Source organism: Mytilus galloprovincialis, chromosome 10 (assembly GCF_965363235.1).
Source record: "Mytilus galloprovincialis chromosome 10, xbMytGall1.hap1.1, whole genome shotgun sequence".
Lineage (NCBI taxonomy): Eukaryota > Metazoa > Mollusca > Bivalvia > Mytilida > Mytilidae > Mytilus > Mytilus galloprovincialis.
This window is the reverse complement of record NC_134847.1, coordinates 76,151,687-76,173,055: the sequence shown is the minus strand read 5'-3', so window position 1 is coordinate 76,173,055 and position 21,369 is coordinate 76,151,687. Positions and strand designations below refer to the sequence as shown.

At 31.3% G+C, this 21,369-nt stretch overlaps 1 protein-coding gene across 1 annotated transcript in view; it reads right to left on the bottom strand.

Annotated features, from left to right (window-relative positions):
* LOC143048409 (intermembrane lipid transfer protein VPS13D-like) overlaps positions 1-21,369 on the bottom strand; it is a 79,766-nt gene that overhangs the window by 10,456 nt on the left and 47,941 nt on the right. Inside the window, exons 51-68 of the mRNA XM_076222089.1 lie at positions 20,954-21,155; positions 15,378-15,557; positions 14,162-14,322; positions 13,707-13,760; positions 13,169-13,249; positions 12,334-12,478; positions 11,357-11,532; positions 10,674-10,797; positions 9,564-9,636; positions 8,561-8,717; positions 8,112-8,184; positions 6,841-7,059; positions 6,291-6,357; positions 5,327-5,493; positions 3,874-3,981; positions 3,215-3,364; positions 2,154-2,300; positions 1,500-1,636 (exon numbers count right to left, since the gene is read on the bottom strand). Of these exons, the coding sequence (XP_076078204.1) occupies positions 1,500-1,636; positions 2,154-2,300; positions 3,215-3,364; positions 3,874-3,981; positions 5,327-5,493; positions 6,291-6,357; positions 6,841-7,059; positions 8,112-8,184; positions 8,561-8,717; positions 9,564-9,636; positions 10,674-10,797; positions 11,357-11,532; positions 12,334-12,478; positions 13,169-13,249; positions 13,707-13,760; positions 14,162-14,322; positions 15,378-15,557; positions 20,954-21,155 (2,421 nt within the window). The remainder of the gene's footprint in view (positions 1-1,499; positions 1,637-2,153; positions 2,301-3,214; positions 3,365-3,873; positions 3,982-5,326; positions 5,494-6,290; positions 6,358-6,840; positions 7,060-8,111; positions 8,185-8,560; positions 8,718-9,563; positions 9,637-10,673; positions 10,798-11,356; positions 11,533-12,333; positions 12,479-13,168; positions 13,250-13,706; positions 13,761-14,161; positions 14,323-15,377; positions 15,558-20,953; positions 21,156-21,369) is intronic.

The following is a 21,369-nucleotide window of genomic DNA, read 5'->3' as shown; positions in this document are numbered from 1 at the left end:
TTTACTCATTGACAGAGACAAAACTAGTATTTGCTATAAAGTTCTGACCTTGGACTCTTATTAGCTATCAAGTTCTGACCTTGGACTTATTTTCTATCAAGTTCTGAGCTTGGATTCTAATTAACTATCAAGTTCTGACCTTGGACTCTTAATTTTTATCCTGTTCTAACCTCATACATGCCAAGCGACATGATATTCACATGTAATACACACTTTTTCAATGGTTTACACACGAGGAATTTGTCACATGGTGTGTACATGCTTTTCACCACTTTACATGCGATTACACGCTTTTTCATTCTTTTCATTTTTTGGTCATTGGTGATATCACTATTCTCAGGTTTTTTCCTTATTCTGCGAAAAATACCGAATATAATACTGAATGATTTTTTGAATAATCATTTAACATGTTTATTTAAGGTAGTACCTAACACTTTAACTAAAATTTATTTGGCTCGTTTAATTTTCTTAAAATTTTGACAAAGTATTTACCAGCTATCTTCTAATGAACTACCCAGTTTTTACCAGGCAATAGCAATGGGAGCAATGACAGAGATAATAGTCTAATATATGACATTTTACATTGCCAAAAAAAATTTCTTTCAAAGCTTGATAAAGCTAATTCAGTCAAATATTAATTCCTACTGTGGGAGAGCATTTTCAATTATAAAGAAATTGACACTGAATTCTGATCAGAACTTGACTATGTTACATTTGTATTGTGTGCTGTTAAAAAATAAATGTAACTAAACTTGAAACTGGCAGTTGTTTTGAATATGTGCCTAGTAGTGGTGCTTTAAAAGCAACATAACAGACCACTGTTTAAGACAATAAAAGTTTACAGTAAAATATATATTGTTTTTTTTTTATATTAACAAATTTGTATGTGAAATTATGAACATTACCATATTCATATTAAAAAGTCCACATCTACATCACACAAATTCACACGCTTTTTGACATGTAATGTCATGTCATGACATGATTTCCCATTGTCAGATGTTAGCAAGTATGTGACCTTTGACTCTTATCAGCTATAAAGTTCTGACCTTGGAGTTATTTTCTATCAAGTTCTGAGCTTGGATTCTTATTAACTATCAAGTTCTGACCTTGGACCATTATTAGCTATAAAGACAATAACAATCAAAACCAAGGAGTAAACAAAGACTCACAAAAACCAATGGACATTTACATCAACAGTTATAAATAATAAATAAGAAACAACACGAACTCCACTAAAAACCAGGAGTGAAATCAGGTGGTCTGGAAGGGTAAGCATGTCCTGCACTGTATACGGCACCCGTCGTGTTATTTCATTGTTCAGTCCGGTAATAATGGAAGGTTTTTATGACTGAGGAAGAATATCAGATATGATTTCTGACACACTTTTGTCATAATGGCTAATCAGCTCATGATGGCGACCATAAAATTTCTTGAGTGATAACCTTGGGCTCTTATTAGCTATCAAGTTCTGATCTTAGGGGTTCCAAATAACTTACTGTTTGGTATCATAATCAGTCTCATCAAGACTTTCATCTAACGAATCATCTTGACCAAAGCCAGCAAACTGAACCAGTTTCCATAGTAACCTCTCTTCTATGTCAATCTTCATCTTTTTCATTGATATTATTAAATGCTAAAAACAAATGAAAATAAATTGGTTCATCAAAAATAAAAGTTAAAATATTTAAATAATTCATCAAATGAAAAGTTTATGGAATCAAGTTGCCAGGTTTTCATGTCCCCTTTTATTTACTATTATCCAAAAGTAAAAATGAACTTAACATATTTCTAATGAAGCCTTACTTGCATTAACAAATAATATTTTTTACAAATCCCTTTTGAATAAGTGTCACTTGAGCTTACAACTATATTTGTTTGTGAACTCAGATTTAATTACATTGCATATGGTGGGTAGAAATGTGACTAGGAACATTGAAAATTTATTTTTTTTTCTTCTAATTGTGGTCTTCCTGCACGATCGGCTTCATTTTCAATTTGCTAAATTAATTCACTTGTTATATTCTTGCAGGAAAATTAAAGTTATTTAAGATTTGAAAACAGATTCCTTTTTTTTTTACAGTAAAAAGAAAAAAGTTTAGTGGTGTAATCTTTTATTTTTCAGTATAGTTTAAACTGCTTTTTAAAGTTACCTTGTAAATTTCAGCATTCCACTTGGTATTGGGTATTTTATGAGCCACTATGTGTAATGCTGGTGTATTGTCAGGAACTTCTTTCTTTGAACCACGAGATACAAACAACATAACAGGTCTCTGTGCGTCTAACAACTGATTGTCTACCTGCAGTCAAAACATTCAAACAATGAAAAAAAAAATATATATATATCACCGTCGTATTTATATATTATCGTTGATCATCTCAACGAGATTGAATTTCCTGCTTGAGCTGGTACAGCGATTTATTTTTATTTAAATAGAATAAAATATTATTAAACGAGCGCAGGAAAATATATGTACATCTTATTTATATATAGATATTTAGTATTTCATTAACTGAATAGCCGCCTTTCAATGCAGACGCTTAAATGCTAAAGCAATATTTACAGGTTATTTAATTTTGTTATTTGAAACATTTGATTTACAGTTTCTCGATAGAGTTTCATTTATTAAAAGTTATTAACTATGATAGAGAGTGATAAATCTTTGAAGCAACTGTCATACAAGTGAGAGGTTAAGCTAGCTATAAAACCAGGTTCAATACACCATTTTCTACATAAGAAAATGCCTGGACCAAGTCAGGAATATGATGTTTGTTATTGATTTGTTGGATGTGTTTGAGCTTTTGATTTTGCCATTTGATTAGGAACTTTCTGTTTTGAATTTTCCTCCGATTTCAGTATTTTTGTGATTTTTTTTCTTTCTTCAACATTATGAGGAAGTTATGAAAATTGATTTACATCTGATAGCAAATTCTAGATAAACCTTTGAAATTAAATCAGAGGCACATGACGATATCAAAAGCATAATGATGATGGTTGGCTATTTAATGTCACATACAAAATGCATATTGAGGATGAGAACATGGTAATACAATATGAAGCCTACTTTGTACTGGATAAGCATGTTATGCCATATTTTCAAAAAGGCTAATTTACATGTAGGCTTGTGCCATGTGCTAAGGTTATCAAAAAGAAGTATCCAATGAAGTATAATGATTTCACGAAGGATTGTTAGCAGTCTTCCTTCATACATACCTGAATATTAGCCACACTGATATCAACATTAGTCTTCTCTGGATCAGATATATAATCCATGGTAATGTTACTTAGTGTTATATACACTAACTCCTCCGGTAATCTGTTTATTAACGAGATTCCTAATCCTCCCTTCAGACTCATTGACAGCTAAAAAGATATGATGTAAAAACATTATATACAATTAATATTCTGAAGAGAATTCAGATTTAATGGCACACAAATAATAACATTCAAGTTATTCTATAAAGGCTTTTCAATTTTAATGAGTTTATAATGATATTAAAAATGTCATCTGTGTCTTCACATCCCAAATTTTACTGTGTGAACTTTGTTCAGTGTCCTATATTGATGTAAAATTGTAACATGTAAAAAAGGAATGCATGAAAGATTAATTACCATCTCTGATAATTAAATGTTTAATCTTAACTAACATATCAAGTTTTAATTTTTTCTCTGCAATTAACATAACAGTTACTTTCAGGCAATCTTGACAATGCCTGTTGTATGACGTTAGAGAGTGAAATAACCAGGTTTATTTCACATGTGTCGATGTGAAATTATCAGTTTTTATATAACTGGGAAATCAATGTAATTCATTGCAACCAATGTAATAAACAGAGTTAACCATATATATTTATAAGCTTAATAGACTATACCTGTAAAATAGTCCTTTCCTGTGGAGCACTCTCGTTTTCTTTAGATCTTATAGATTTCTCTTCATAAATCTGCCAGCCACTATCCTCTTTTACAATGGGCTTTCGATACTGAAGCAAGATTAATTAATTAAAAGTCTGATGTCTGTAAGTTACACCATTTTTTGTACTCTGGTGTTATATTCCTTATTTTAACACCTTACTTTTTATCTATCATAATATTTTACTATTTAATGTAAGTAATATCAACTGCTTAAGTGTTTCTAATTAGATTAATTTTTAAGGATGTATTTAGGTGAGGTTTTGGAATTTGTGTTAAATGTTTGGACTCCTTGGTGTTTTTACATACAATACAATGTAAAATATTTTGCCCCAAAACACCCTTTTATTTTTTCATATTAGACTTAATAGCTCATGAAAGGTCATGTACCAAAATTTTAGAAGATTCTTAATTTTCTTTCTTTTGTTTTGAGACCCAAATAGTACCAATGCATATATAAGGTAAAGGTCCAAGTCAGCCTTTTCCCCCCATATTTTAAATCTCAAATATCTCGAAAAGGAAGTCCATGACCTATCAATATTTTTAGCTTATCTTTATTCTTAATAGATGCTCTACCAGCTTATAGTATCAATTTTAATTTCTTAATTTCTTAATTTTTACCTAACCTCACCTAAGTACGTCCTTAAACAACTTTTCTTGATAAAGTATAAATAAATAAATATACCTATATATAGAGAAACCTCCTTTTAAATATGGAGGCATATTCTGACTTAATACCTTATAAAAATAGCACATTGCATGAAATCAGCTATACTTGCTTCATATGATAAAAATTCATAAAAAATTACAAAACTGAATTCAGATTCCCGACTATCCGAAATTCAGGGAATTATCCCAATGAGAGGTATTAACCTGAATATTCTAATTCTTTATTGTGATAATTAAACACCTCAAAACAGACATTTAAATGAGTTGAAATGGTAATGAAGCCCTTATTTACTAACTAAACAATAAAGTAGCAAAATAAAAACACTTATGACAAAAAAAGAGCTACATACAGATCTCTTGCAATAAAAATCCCCTATGGAAATTTTGAAAAGATGGCAGGTATGTGCATAAGCCAAAGCTCTGTTTTGAAGACCCTATTTGACCTATCAGGGTTTACTTTTCAAATTGTTACTTGGATGGAGAATTGTCTCATTGGCACTCATACCATGTCTCCTTATATCTGCTTAAGCATTTAAAATTTTGGTAAAATGAAACATAAACTAATGCTCAGATGCCATTAACATTTCTTACTTTCAAATATTTCAAAATATCAAATAAGAAACTCTTCATGAGTAAAATGTATTGCGATGATAAAAATGTTATAATATTTGAATACAATATGAACTCAAAAATCTTATATTACAGATAAAATTTAACTAGAAATTCTATCTAAACTTATGCACTAACCTCATTCTGAATGTCAGCTATTTCTAAGACTCTGATTGGTCCATCCATCAGGACATGTACAGACAGACATCCAGATCCAGGTCTAAGTTTCTGTCTTGATATTAACATGTGATTCCCAATAACATTCCCTGGTTTGGATGGTCCTGGTCCTGAGATAGCTATAGCTCCTGAATTTAATCATGCACATGTTTTATAATTACACAATTTTTTATAAGCATTGGACACAGTAATAATGACTTAATGCACTATGCTGGTATGCATGGCAAGTTTACTTACCAGATTCATCTGAGCTTAGGGATAAATCTATGATGATAAATTGTAACTTATTGTCTATGGAGCTTTTTGAAATCTTATACATTGTTTTGAAAACAAGACTTTTCAGACAGACAATTAGTTGATGCCATGCTTTATTTTATAGGTCATGTCTTATGAAATCCAATGCAGTGAAAAGTTTGGGCTTTTAAAGCTGTTGAACTTATTTTTCAGATGCTACTCATTTTAAATGAAATTCATGTTTGCAGCTATTTAAACATTTATGACCTCTTTACATGGCACTTAGTCAAAAGATGATCGCAGAAAGTTTAATTATAGCCATTGTGCGATATTTTTTGTTTATAAAACAAAATCTTACGGTTGTTGTTGCTTGAAATTTCCAGACAGAAATACTGATACCTCAAAAGCTTCCTTCACACAAGGTATAAATATACAGATTTTATTTTTATATAAATAAGACCATTGGTGTTCCCATATAAATGGTTTTACACTAGTAATTTTTGTGCCCTTTATAGCTATCTGTTTGGTGTGAGCCAAGGTTTTGTGTTGAAGACTGTACTTTCACCTATTATGGTTTACTTTTAAAAATTGTGGTTTACTTTCATAACTTGTGACTTTGATGGAGAGTTGTCTCATTGGCACTCATACCACATCTTCTTATATCTAGATGTATGTTTAATATCTTAATTACCTTCCTGTAGTATTCCACCTAGAGCTTGAACACATAAAATCCCAGATGCACAGCACAATCTTCCATCCTATAACATGTGTATAAGGGTTAAAACAATATTTATTATTGACTTTCAATGTTATAACAAATATGTAAAGTCTAAAATGCTAAATAGAATTTTTAAAAATATATCTACTTAATATTTTTGAGATGCTATGGTTTTGACATTGAACACTTTTAATGATTGCCAGAGGATATTGATGAAAAGCAATTTCATAATACAAAAGATATTTTATAATTTGCTGTTGGCTAAAAACATGACAGACAATGAAAATTCAACCAATGACGTAACGTATTAATATGATTTTGGTAATTTTGGAGTAAGAACAATGAGATTAGATTCTGAAAAGGTGAATTGTGAGAAAATAACGACAGTTGAAATCATTTCATCCCTGGTGTTTTATTTTGAAAGTTGTCAATTTATTTGATGTGATCAAAATAAAAGTTCAATTCCTTCATAATTCTGAATTAAGCTTGTTCACAAAAACAAGACAAAGAATATGTGACTGACCTTAGTAAATTCCCATTTTTGTGTAGAAGTTCTCCTGCCATCAGGTTTCCTAAGTGTCAGTGGAGCACATTTTCCTGGTTGTGGTGCTATGACATTGGTATCTAGAACTAAGCTGTTCCCTGATGAAGATTTACGAGGATCTCTAGGAACACCTGATCCTTCATGTTCTAACATCCCTGTACCAGTCATTCTCCACAACTGGGACCTATTGCCTATAGCCTATGGTTAAAGAAATCAAAATAAAAAATGAATACAGGTATGTAATTTTCAGTTCAGTTTATGCAGATAGATATCTTTGTTTTCAGATTCGTATGTCTGAAATATAGCATTTCATCATATACAGATTGGTATCTCAGAAATCAAGTGTTTTTATAATATAAACATTTTAAAGCTAGGGAAGATTGTAGTAACAGCTGAGTTCTATTTAATTTATATTTACATTTCTTGTAATTGCAAACACAAATGTAATGTAATGTTATCAGTGTATGAATGGTTAGATGATTTTAAATCTAGTGGGAAGTATTACATTTATATCAAGAAAAAATCAAGTTGTATGCCATATGATTATGAACCTTCATTTGTACTAAAACAACAAAAAAAGCCGGATTTTTAACATGTTAATTCACCAGGTCACTTTCTGCCAAAACCTGTGTAATCCTCTAACGAAAAACCTTACAATAAATTCAACATTACAGCAGAGAAATTTCGTTAGTATTTCTATCGCTTGGAACTCCCAATATCTAAATCTGAATCTATAAATTTGTTCTTCTCCATTTTTTCAGATCTTTGGTTTTTGGGGAAATGGTGGGCTGCTTCAATTTATCAATCTGGCAGTCTCAGTTGCCCCTGAGGATTTGTTATATAATATTCAATACTTAGTTGATAGGGAATGCCACTGGGGTTCTGCTACCCCACTCTTTTCATATAATTTAGATTTTAAAAATGTATACCATATCATATATTGCCTATGTAAAAATGTAACCTTTTCCCATACTGTTTTGGTCTCTTGTGGTGTGAAATGGTTTGTAATGTAAGAGTGGATTACCAAAGTGCCAAAAGAGAAAATGTTGATAAAATTATAGCTGGGGACACAATGAAAGATGACACAGACTGAGAAGTTATTGGATTTATATTGACCTAATCATACATTTCTAATAGAAATTTGACCTATTCACATATTTTCAAGCTTGTGACCTATTCCAGCAGCTTGTCTTATCACCTTTTGTAAACAGGGAGTGAACCCCACCCACACCCTAGAACTGATTACTCACCTTTTTCCTGAATACTATATTATGATCTTGAACAACTTCTAACACCAAATCAGAGTACATATCATCTGAACCACTACAAAATAATTTAACCAATTTGATATCTTTGACCATTTTTCATTATGAAACAAATCTACATGTATATGCATTCAAGGCTTCCAATATCTTGTGTGACTTCATAAAATTTTATAAATTAGTATTAAAAGCAAACATGAAAATGTTGTAAAAGTTGACTCATGCACAACTTCAATTTAGGTTGTGTTAGCAATGGATATTTATGTGAATTCCACTTAGTGGTAACGCTTTGCACACTTTAAAATAAACTACTATGCAGGTTATAAAGTTTGCACCACATTTAATATGTTATTTCTTCATATAGAGAAAAACATAACAGTCATTCCTTAATTAAACTAATTAAATTATATCAGAAATACAAAAGAGTGTTTACAAACCTGCCAAATGTTGAAGTAGCCTCTAAATAAATAAAGTTTTCATAACAGAGTTGTTCCCCTTCCTCTAACTTGTCCAGATTGTAAGTGACTTTAGATCCTCCCTGTACATATAATGTCATTAATGGCTCCTCAATTGGTTCATCCCATGTGTATGGCACTGAAAAAGAATCATCCCTGTTAATTATCATACTGCTAGTTCAATTTCTGTCACAAACTATTGTGGGTTTATTACAAGTATTAATCCTGGGATAGCCACTTTCCTAGATTCCATGGGAACAGGAAAAACACAGATCTGAATGCATAATAAAGTTCAAATGTTGTATAGGCTTGTATGTAAGACAAGAACTGTACTGTATATTATTTCTTAAGATTTAGGAGTCCAACAGGCAAAAGTTTGTATAATTTTACTATTTGACTGCATTCCTAGTAATTTCATGGTTAACAGCAAAGTTTAACTGAAGTACACAGAATCGAACCAGATTTCATTTTTAGGCCAATATTGCTTTATATTAAACTATCTCTTTAACAAAGTTTTACTCTTGCTAGCTAACAGTAGTAAAATTTTTCTCTTTTCCCACAACATGATGGTTTGCAAGCTTAATATCTGATTTTTAAGCTATAATTCATCAGATCATAGATGAATAGTTCCTCACTTTGAATACTTTGAAATAATATTCTTCCCAATATGTTTTATTGTCACAATTCCTTTGAATTTCAGAATATTTCAGACATCAACAACTAAGCTCCCTTACATGATACATGATACCCAGGAATAGCACATATGAATGGCGTAACCATCTGTTGAGACCATAACAGAATTTCACTGAACAACCAATTTTTGTGATTTCAAAATGCCTACTTTGGTCTGAGCCTCTCATGTATGTGTGGTTTCAGCCCTTAGAAAAACTGGAAGTGAATATTGTATTCAATCATTTTTAAATTCTTTTTACCTAAACAAACAAAAGTTTTTTACATCATAATAAGCAAGCTTAAAATAACTTACCTGAACATTTGGGCTTGATGGCAGCTTTTTGATATGGTTTAGATAATCCACTCTGGTTATAGTAAACTGGTACCTGTAAAAATTGATAAGACCAGTTGTTAAATTATGCAGGTTTGCTTCAAAGAAAAGACTGCTCTTGACTTTTTTTTTTAAATAAAATTATTTTAACATTTGGGTGCACATTCTTTCTTATCAACACATTTGTCGCTTGGAAATACAAAAACGCCTTTAAAGTTTCTCTGAGAAAATATTGATTACTTTTTGATCACCTGTGCTTTAAAAGGTTATACTACATTAATAAATTTATCACAAAAGTATTAAGATTTTTGCATTGATTGTTTTCTCAATACCATTAGTTATTCTCTAAAGATTTAGATACATATTAAGACAATTGTTTTTATTCATATGGATAAGAAGATGTTGTATGTGTGCCAATGCGATAACTCACTAACAAAGTACAGTCTTCAACATGGATCCTTGAATCACATTGAAACAACAACAACAAAAAAGGGCCCAAAAATACTTGTGTAAAACAATTCAAATAGGAAAACCAGCAGTCCAATTTTTAAATCAAAGTGCTTGTAAGCACTGAATGGTAAAGAATTCAAGATTGCTTCAATTTATCAGTGGGAAGTAATATTACTTATTGCATTGGTTGTAGTTGATTTAACAGCAATTTTAGACAAAGGAAGATAACTCCAAATTTTTTAAAGATGATGTTAACAATGACATCGTTTTATTCTTAGAACAGATATTAGATTTCTGCACCCTGCAAAAGTTATGTAATTTTCTTGACAAGTGTAACATTTAGTGCCTTGAATATCTGAGCATATTACATCCATAAATTTCTTGAAATGTTCATGGATAGGATGTATAGAATGTTTTGATCAATGCACTATATTTAGTGTATCAAGTGATAAGCCTTGGAACATTTGGATATCAAGTCAGTCCTATAAGGTTTTGATTGCATTTCATGCAATCTCTACCCCCCCCCCCCAAAAAAAAAAATAAAATAAATTAGAAACACTTATGAACCACACCAACGAGGTATATGCATCTGGCTTAAACTAATTTTCCTAAAAGGGGGAGGTGATTTTCTAATATATTTACCTCAGAATGATTGTCAATCCTGAATGGTGGAGGAAACTCTTCAGCATCAACAAATATTATGTGAAAAGTTGGACCTTCCAAAACTATTTCTACTTTCAACAGGTTGGAATTGCCAAGTTTGTCTCTAAAATATAATCACACACTTGAAAATAATTGACAATCCATCATAATTAAATAATTATATATTGAACAAAAGTCAAATTATCCTAAACTTAAAAGTAATAGATAATCATATAGGATACAATTGAAAGCAGTCATGTGTTACATATTCCCTCTAGCATTTTTTATTATGACAATTTTACTCTTTTCAATAAATAGATCAAATAAACCTAAATTCATTAACATTAATTTACAAACTGTCACTTATTCATAAAGGATACAGGTCAATATAATTTTTTTTAAATCCTTTACTCTTTCATTCCCCATAAATAGTATTGTGGTTTCACTTATTTTTGTGGGAACCAATTTTTGTGGTTTGTGGAAAACTTGTGTATTTGTGGATATTTAATTTTGTGGTTTTGTCAAAGTCTGCATACAATCCTTTAGAAAATTTGTAATATGTTGAAAATTTGTTTATGGTTCCTATATATCCTGGAATTCCACCAAATAGGTATCCAACGAATATTTTATGAATCCACAGAAAAATATAGTTTGTACAACGTATGGCTTATTGTAAACCTCACCTCATATTAACATGGAATGAACTGACCCTATCAATAAGAAACCCCCCTGACCACATGCATTCAGGTCTGTTTATCATCCTGACACACAGAAGCTGATCAAAGTCCAGTCTGGGAAAGTGGAAAGGCATTTTACCACCTGGTAAGGCAGTGAGGTATGTCTCTAAACTTCCTGTGATCTATAAAAGATGAAGAGAATTAACAAACTTTTATCTACAGATGAACAGAAAAGTATAACATGGGCAAAATAACAGCAATCACACAATTAAAAGTATGAAAAAAGTGTCCAAATAGTTATACATAACCTGTTACTGGGTAGTCTGCTAGATAAGAACAATGTCACCTACTTTGTTGGGAAAAAGGCAAATCTAGAGAGCTGGCATAAGGCATCTTTATTGCTTAAAAACCCTATTAAGTTTCTACAATGAACCAAAACTTGACAATATGTTTGTATCAAAACAAAAAGAAAACATTAAAGTACAGATAAAAAAGTCGTCTAGACTCAATATATTTGTCAGCTGAACGTTTATTTTGTACAAGTAATCCAGATTCTAGATATTGTTGAACTTTCATATTATCACTATGCCAGGTCGGAAGTATGACAGGTGTTGTCTATTCATTTAATGTGTTTGAGCTTTTGATTTTGCCATTTGATTGGGGAATATCCTTTTTGAATTTTCTTCGGAGTTCAGTTGTTTTTGTGATTTTACTTTTTATATATACATCCTTGACATTTTGAGTATAAAAAGAAGTTAACATTAATTAATTAACCTGTAACCAAATATATACACATGAAAAAGGTTGAGATATAAGGCAACTGGAATTTGGTATCATGATACTATAATTGTACTCATCAAATCTAAAAAGTACTAGATTTCCAAAACTGCAGATATTTTTCTTTCATATCCAAGATTTATTAATAGAAAGAAAACTTTCTTTACTATTATTTTTCAATATGCTATGCTTAGTAAATTACCCACCTCCTCCATGGCAATATGTCTCTGTGCTATAGCCAGCTTGTGACTGGACTGATTGTCAATCTCAAATCTTGGAGCAAAGTTAACAATGTTTGTATCTTTGTATCTGCCCTTGCCTTGTTGTACAGCTATTCCTATGTTATAAACCCTGAAATAAAATCACATGTACATACTATTACAATCAAAAGTATTCCTTCTTTTTCTTTGAAAAACAAAACTTTACAGTGTTTTTTTCTCTCTTTTTTTTGAAGACATAATTCTTTAATTTTCATAAGCAGAGAGTATAAAACTAAATCTACTGGTAAGTTTCTAAAATCTAATCTATTTAAGGCAAGCAATTAGATGGACTAATGGACTAAATCTTATTTTTCTAGATTTTCTACATCCTAATAACTATTTTACTTACATCTTTTATGAAAATTAAAAATAACTTTAACATGCAAAAAGGAGCTTTTAGTCACTGAAATAGTAAATAAACACCCAAATTGCATTACACTGAAAGAAACTGATAAATGGTATTCATGCTATTTAAATAGATTTTCAATTAGATGATGTACACTGTACTGGTAGGGAACATTCAGGTGGAACATTCAAGTTGTAATACATGACTTTATTGAAGGATTTCATTTTGTAAACCATGCCGACTAAAGGTAGGAAAGGTTGATGCAACAGTAAGCCACTGATGTAAAAGGTCTATATATAGAAAGTGAAAAAACCCATCACCAGCTCATTTCTATACTTTTGTAACCTTTGACCTTTGTAGCAACCAATGACTTACTGTCTTTTCGAGACAGATAAATGTAACTTCATTTTGGCCTCATTCTGAAGTTCTACTAACCAATCAGGTTTATTTCTCTCTTTTCTTACAACATTTAGTTTTCTCATGCCAACTCCACTTTCTAAAGAAAACCTGCTACACCTATAAATAGAATAATAACATTTTATACATGAAATGAAATAAATTGAAATTCAAACAATGGTACAGATATAAACAATGGTATAGATATCAGGGGCGGATGCAGCCATTTTAAAAAGGGGGGGTTCCTAACCCAGGACAAAGGGGGGTTCCTAACCCAGGACAAAGGGGGGTTCCAACTACATGCCCCCATTCAAATGCATTGATCGTCCAAAAAAAAAGGGGGGTTCCAACCCCCGGAACCCCCCCCTCTGGATCCGCGCCTGAATATAGTCTCACTTGTCAATATTTTAGTTCAGTATCGGTTACTGTATAATGTTATTGCTGGCTTATCGTCTCAATGGTATCTTTAGGTACTTAAAACACTGTACACATGGCATGATATCTATACCCCACTTTAATGTCATATTTCTGTTCTCTAGTTATTCTTTTTCTTTTAAATTCAATAATACAAACTTACCAAATAGGCAGAGAATCAGGTCCATGAACTGACTTTCCTATCCTCATTGTACACCTGAAACACAAATACAGAAGTGAAAATTTACAACTATCTTTCTAATAACAAATGAAATGCCATTCAAAAGTTTGGTCTAATTGCTATCTAATTCAACATCTATATTTAATTGAAGTTATGCTTCCTGCAAATTATATCTGTAGCTTGAGTACACATAAATGCTAGAAACCATTTTGTACCCCTTACCTATTTTCTCAAAATATTGGCTAAGAAGACTGATTTGATTGGTAATAAAATTTGAAAAATTTATTACTCAAAAACTACTTATTGCAAATACACTATTTTTGCACAGTGTTAACATTTTGAGTGAAATGTCAGAAGAATACATCCTTAATATAGATTTTCGTAAGGTCTAAACATTTTATGTACAATAAAAATCATTGCAATAAGTATAAACTTACAAGTCTGCTGAATCTCTATCTGTAAAACTAAACAACAATGGTGTAACACTTCTGGCCAACTCATGTTCCTCAAACTGTCCAGCTGCCTCTTTATCAGTCTGACCAAATACCAGGGGTAAACCTGATTTATTAATCAGCCAGAACTGTGATAGTACTGATATCTGAAATATATACACAAAACATGTCAGTCTGTCCAAATACCAGGGGTAATACTGATTTGTTAAGGAGGCTCACGGGTACAAACATTTCAACGAAAAATTAAACATTTGTTTTTTCATTACAAATTTTATTTACTACACTATTAGTTATAACTTTATGATATGGTACAAAAATCATCCAAACAAATCGATTCGGTTTGGCCACAGATGACTTTTAAAATGTTTATATCATTGAAAAAGCTCTAAATTATCTCCCTTTGATGCAAAAATGCCATTTATATGCATGAAAATTGAAATATCTTTGTTAACTCATCGGTGACCTATATTTTTTATTATTGTTTTCAAATAAGCTGTACATCAACTAAATAATTGTAAAATTTAAGCGATTTAGTAATTTTTTTATTTCGAAATTACCAATATTTCTCCTATTAGTTCAACAGTCAAAAAGGACAATTAACAAAAATGTATGCTTCTTTCGAAGGCAGATTGTGGGCTTAAATGAATGGTGACCCCATTTTTTTATTTCATTTTTCTATTAAGTATATGATAAAGTTCATTTATAGAAATATATAGCAAAATCCTATATTAAAAAAAAAAATTATTTATACCCGCGAGACCCCTTAATCTGTTAGAACTTTGATAGTACTGATATCTGAAATCTATACACAAAACATGTCAGTCTGTCCAAATACCAGGGGTAAACCTGATTTGTTAATCAGCCAGAACTGCGATAGTACTTACATTTGAAATTATATACATATCGCATTTTGCAATTTTGTAATAAACTAAAACTTTTTCAACATTTACTGAATAATTAGGCCTCAGTTATATACATATGGTTGCATGCATACAATCAAGTTGTAGAAATGTGAACAAAATACAAATGACAATCATAAATGTATCAAGGTACTGGTTGGTCCTTCAAAAAAAAATTAACAAAAGGTTTTTTGGTATTTTTCAAATAATGCTGGTGGACATCCGCTTCAAAGGCACATTTCATCACACTTTAAAGAAAAATATTTTTGAAAATAAAAACAAAATGTTGTGTTTAAACTTACATTTACACTGCCACCTTTCATTGAATTAATTTTGATCATTAAATGTAGCTTCCTTCCCAATCTATCATACAGCCTCAGTTTGACATTATTTCTGTTAGAATCAGGGGGTATAAGTAATTCCTGGCATGTCTCAAAGTTTTCTAGATGTATACCAAGATTCATGTCCTTCTGGGGATCAGCCTGGAAATACAAAACTCACTAAAGAAACCTACATGGAAACAAATGTATCTAAATGTATTACTTGAAATGCATTCAAATGTGATGTGTTTTTTTATACAATCTAATGTGTGTTTATTACTGAAAATCTATCTAAATTAGATGAAATCAACAAAATGACTGTACATGTTAGGGTTTTTTTGGTTTTTTTTGTGTATGTGTTGTTGATGCCTAATTTTTTTGCATTTTATTATGCATGTTTTATGCCCTTAAGATGTTTGCCATAATTTTGTTGTGTATATGTTGTGTAATCATGTACATGTACATGTACCTTTCATTCATTAATGTATATGACGCCCGACAAGCAAAAACGACCCTTATGGCAAAAATTATGAATTATCAGATTTTTTATTAATTAAACAGAAAATACTTATGTCAACTCAATGTAAAAAATTTGAAAACGATCGGCGAAAAATTAGTTGAGAAATTTCAATTTTGGTAACACATGAAATGTGTTCTAACGTAAAATTCAACGTAACGTTGGAATCATACACTTTGACGTCGATTTAAGTTTGCTGAAATTAATTACTTTACTCTCTTCTCCTGGTACTTGACAAAATGTAGCCTGACATTCCTTCCTAGCATATGGACGATTTTTTAATATAGAGGTTACTACCTAACATGTGCAATTCTGGCTGCAGGAATAACTACAGGACGAGCCAACTTATCGAACTATTATAAAGGATGATGAAGAGTTTCTAATTCTTTTTGTTTTGTTCATTTTTTTTTTGTATAATTAATTTCTGATTTATCATGAGCAACGATGAAATAATGGTACTTTCTGATACCATAGAATAGGTTTAATCAAAACAGATGAAATTGGTTTCTAATCTCTGCATTTTCTAAGTAGTTTCATCGTTCTCTTGCTTACAATGTTAACCGACTTATCTTGTTGATGATGATTTTTGGAAGAATTCTGCCAAATGCGATGCAGTATCACAGTTTGATCGTCAATATTTTTTTTTGCTTGACGAAATCTACCAAACGTTTAGTATGACCAAAGGCTTATTTTTCTAATATCGCCCAGTTACATGTAGCACACACAAATCAAGATAGTCAGTCAAATACCGATTTTTTTCTCCTGCAATAACAGAACAATAAAGACTTTCATTTGTTGGATTTCAAATATAAAAGAATTTTTTTTATTTTGGAAGCGATTTCAGTGTTATCTTTAATGTAATATTAAAAAAAAACACACTGAAGTGTGAACTCCTGATTTTTCCAGGGCACTATCTGTTTTTCATGGGGTTCGTGTTGCTCAATTTTTAAATTTCTGTGTTATTTTTTTGTTTCACTCGTTTGATTTTAAGACATGGTCATCTGAGTTTTCTGTTTATGATTTATGATTTCACGCGTGGTGTCTGTTTGTATTTATTTGATATTAACTTGACTAATTTTTACTCTTATTCGATCTTTCTCAGGTTCAGATTGATGACCAATTCATATTGCCAGTTAAAACAGTTTGGCCATTCAAAATCAAATTGACAATAAAATTAGAAATGAAATATAGGTTAAAGGAGCTCAATGTGGGAATTTGTCGTGGAAGGTCAGTGTTTGAACATTTAATCTAAAGGAGTGGAATATATTTTGCCAATAGGGCGTTTAATACTGGCATTAATTTACAGCCGATTCTATTGAGTGTGAAGGCAAAGGTAATATGCGGCTAGCTCAACCGTGAAGTCATTTCTAGTTCAGGTAAACTACACTCCTTTAAAAGTAGACTCATCCGACAGATAACCAATCAATCTGTCTGTAAGACAAGGCTACTCCGAAAGGATGGTCGTATTCCTTAGCTAACCAAAGATATTACCTTTGCCTACACACTCAATGGAATCGGCTGTAATTAATTTAATTGTTTCATATTTTTCATATGGGAGTCTTTTATAGCCGACGATACGGTATGTTTTATTTCAATGTTGAAGGCCTATAACTATGACCTGGGACTATTATACATGTACTAGTATAAGAGTCCCATCTACGACACACATCAGAATATATAGATGTAAATATTATGTGCGGACAGCAAGACGACCGGACATTTGTCCATTCTGTTCAGTGGACATATCTAGTCTATAGATGCTACGTGTTGAAGACCGTACTTTGACCTATAAGGGTTAACTTTTTTAAATTATGACATGGATGGTGAGTTGTTTCATTGGCACTCATACTCATCTTCTTATATCTACATCCAGTTCCTTTTGTCTGAAATGCTGATACATATATGTCAAAACCCGAATGTTTTGATTCACAAGAAGATAACACAATCTGAGGTTCAGAGTCATGTCTGTTATGAGGTACTGTTTGTGGTAAACCATGCAGACTAGCATAATTTTTCAAATATTGTACCATATTTGAAATTCCCTCAAATGAAAATGTATTTTTTGGACGTCTATTAAAATTTTGATATTTTCTTGGTATTTCTTTTACTGTTGATGTGTTTAATCAAAGATTTTAAACGGGACTCTCGAATACTATAGGTAACAGAAATACATCTCGACAAACTTACCTGTCGTCAAAAGTTTATGTAAAATTTTGTTCGCTTTCGCTTTTCGTATCTAGAACGGGATTTATCTACGCCCTTTTATTTTAATTTACCCAATAAATACATATCTTTGCCTTCTTTGGATAGTTCATTTCTACATGTATTATCTTCAATGTTATCGTTAAATGAGAACTGCAGCTGCGTGTGCAATTTCATCCGTTTCAGATATATTTCTTGCAATAAATATATACGCATGTCAATGTTTACAAAACAAACTAAAATGCACGTTAAACGAAAAATGATTTAAACGAAAAATAACATTTGAAAACTTTATTAAATAACATTAAAAATATATCTCAAGTGCGAAATTTCAATCTGTCCGTGTTCGTAATAAATATCAACTATTTTTATGTATTACTATAATTATAATAAGTTTCGCATGGATATCCCTTATCAGAGAAATTTGATTCGAAGTGAACTTGAAAATTTCAATATTATGCAAAAGTAAAATAGATTGTTTTTTAACATCTAAAGTATAACATTTCAAGATTGAAAAAAATATGAAGAACAACATGATTATTTGATGTGATCTATGTATATGTTTTTTTCCAGCTTGTGCTGCCTCCATTAGTCCTTGCCTCATGTTTACAGATCATTGTAATATATCCAGCATCATCTTTTTTGAAAACTAACGCAACATTGCAAAATTGCATTTGTTTCTGTTTCTGATTTTACATGGCGTTAAAAAATTCCATTGAAAGTTTATTATCGGATTGTTTACCTTATCTATCCGTGAATTTAGAGATTTACACGAAGGGTGATACAGTCAGTGACTTCTGATTTGAAAATTGTCTTCTCGTCGTTGTATAACCTTTTGTACTAGAGTTGCATATTTATTTCAATCAAGTTAACAACTCAATTTAAGTCAAACAATATCCTGCATCTCATTGTATTCAAAATCAAAGAAAATTGATACAAAAGAAATTGAACTGTGACCATTAAATAGTATTCATATATTTGACAACATTGTAACAATGATTAACCAGCTTTAACAATCTCGTGTATGCATTCAAAATTGTTAATCATTTTTCGAATTAGCTCAAGCCTCTAGCATTTTTTATTTTATAATGATTACTGATGATTTTTCTTCCTTTCTTTGTTGTTTGTTTCTTCATGGCCTACCACACAGACCATTTCAGAATAACAGATTAAAAGATTTGTTTTCGAATGGAAGCAGAACACCTATATTTTGTTTACTTTTTGTAAAACAAGAATTAAGATAAAACTTGTCCTGAACAAAATTGAGAAAGGAAATGCAGAATCTGTCAAAAAGACAACATCCTGGCCAAAGAACCGAATTGTAGGTTTATTATAGTTTTTGTGCTGTATGAGCCGAGGGAATTCCATCCCCTTTCCACTTAGAAGATGAGTGGCCGGGACCTCTAAAGCCGATTTTGACGATTTTAGTAGGAGATTTAACTACTATGACATTGAGTTACTGCCAACTGATGATACCCCCGCCGAAATATTACGGTAAACAGGAAGTTGTTGAGTGATGAATCTAAAAACGCATCGCACGATATAACTGAATTATATAAACCCTGAAACCAAATTTCAGAAATCCTTGTAATGTAGTTCCTAAGAGATATGCGACGAAATTATTCATGGGACGTACGGACGGACGGACTGACGGATGGATTGACTAACGGAAAGACAGACTGAGGTTAAACAGTATACCCCCACTTTTTTTTAAAGTGAGTGATATAATTATGAACTGATATTTGTTTCATACTATCAGTTTTAAACCCATTGCAAATTTTTATGCCCCACCTACGATAGTAGAGGGCATTATGTTTTCTGGTCTGTGGGTCGGTTTGTTCGTTCGTCCCAGTTCAGGTTAAAGTTTTTGGTCAAGGTAATTTTTGATGAAGTTGAAGTCCAATCAACTTGAAACTTAGTACACATGTTCCCTATGATATGATCTTTCTAATTTCAATGCCAAATTAGAGTTTTTACCCAATTTTCACGGTCCACTAAACATAGAAAATGATAGTTCGAGTGGGGCATCCGTGTATTTGGGACACGTTCTTGTTTGATACATTTTCTGATAAAATACTCATAGAATGTTTTCATTTAAACAAATTGGTTTATTGTTTTATGTTCAGTAGTAAATATTGCGGATTAAAGCGTGGCAAAATAAAAGACGAAAAATTTCAGACAGACTTTCTTCTCTGTCGTACTGAATTTCTTGTAAGCAAACTCTCTCGTGTGATTAACCATGCAAGATTTTCCGCATTTGGCATGCATAATGTTGCGCCGAATATTAAATTATTTTCTTAGGTTCTTCATACAATAACTTGCCGTATTAAAAGTATAAAAGAAATCTAGCTGCGAAAAAAAACTTTTAGTGGTTTTTTAAAAATATTTAAGTGGTTTTTTTTTTTTACACAACATTGGTATTGTTTATATATTGTAGAAGGTTAATAGGTGTATCATCACATATCGTGGTACTATGTATAAATGAGACATGGTGATGTGTGGGATTTTATTATATATTGTTTATAAATCATTCCTCTCAAGACAATAAGAATATACAGCGAATGTAAAAAAAAACATTTGAAAAGTTTTAATAGAAATTTATCACAAAATTAAATTTTAAATCGTAAATACGGCATTATTTTACAGAAGTATTTAAATGTAATATAAGAATATACTATTCAGTTCGCATGGATAACGCTATGTTTAGAAAAAATATCTCAATTTCAACGTGCAATTTATCGGTTTGTTCTACGTTACATTCTAGCGTTGACTACCGATAACGACGTCAAATGCGATAAGGGTGGTTTTTGCTTGACGGGCGTCATATTCATTTACTTACTGCATGAAGGTGTGCCTTCTTTCCCGGTTTGATGACACCACTGATGACTGTGTCTTTAAGGTAGTATCTGAGGTCTATAGGGAGGAGGTTGTGTATGATGACAGGAGGTAGAATGGTAATAGTGTGTGCAGGGAGGATAGGGATATCTTCTCTTGTCAATATCTGTTCAGGATAGTTCTGTCGCTGTACAGAGGAACAAAATCTGAAAAATTTACAGGGAATTTGAAATAATAAAATAAGCCAACAGATTCCACTTTTAAATTATAAAAAAAATCTTACTTTCAACCATCAAAGAAATTTTGAAAGAAATTTTCCAGGAAAAAGACCAAAATGGCAAAAAATTTCAACATCTATGATATTTAAATTATGTGAAAAGCTTTCTAAAATTTTAGAGGGCAACTGTTTAATACAACAGA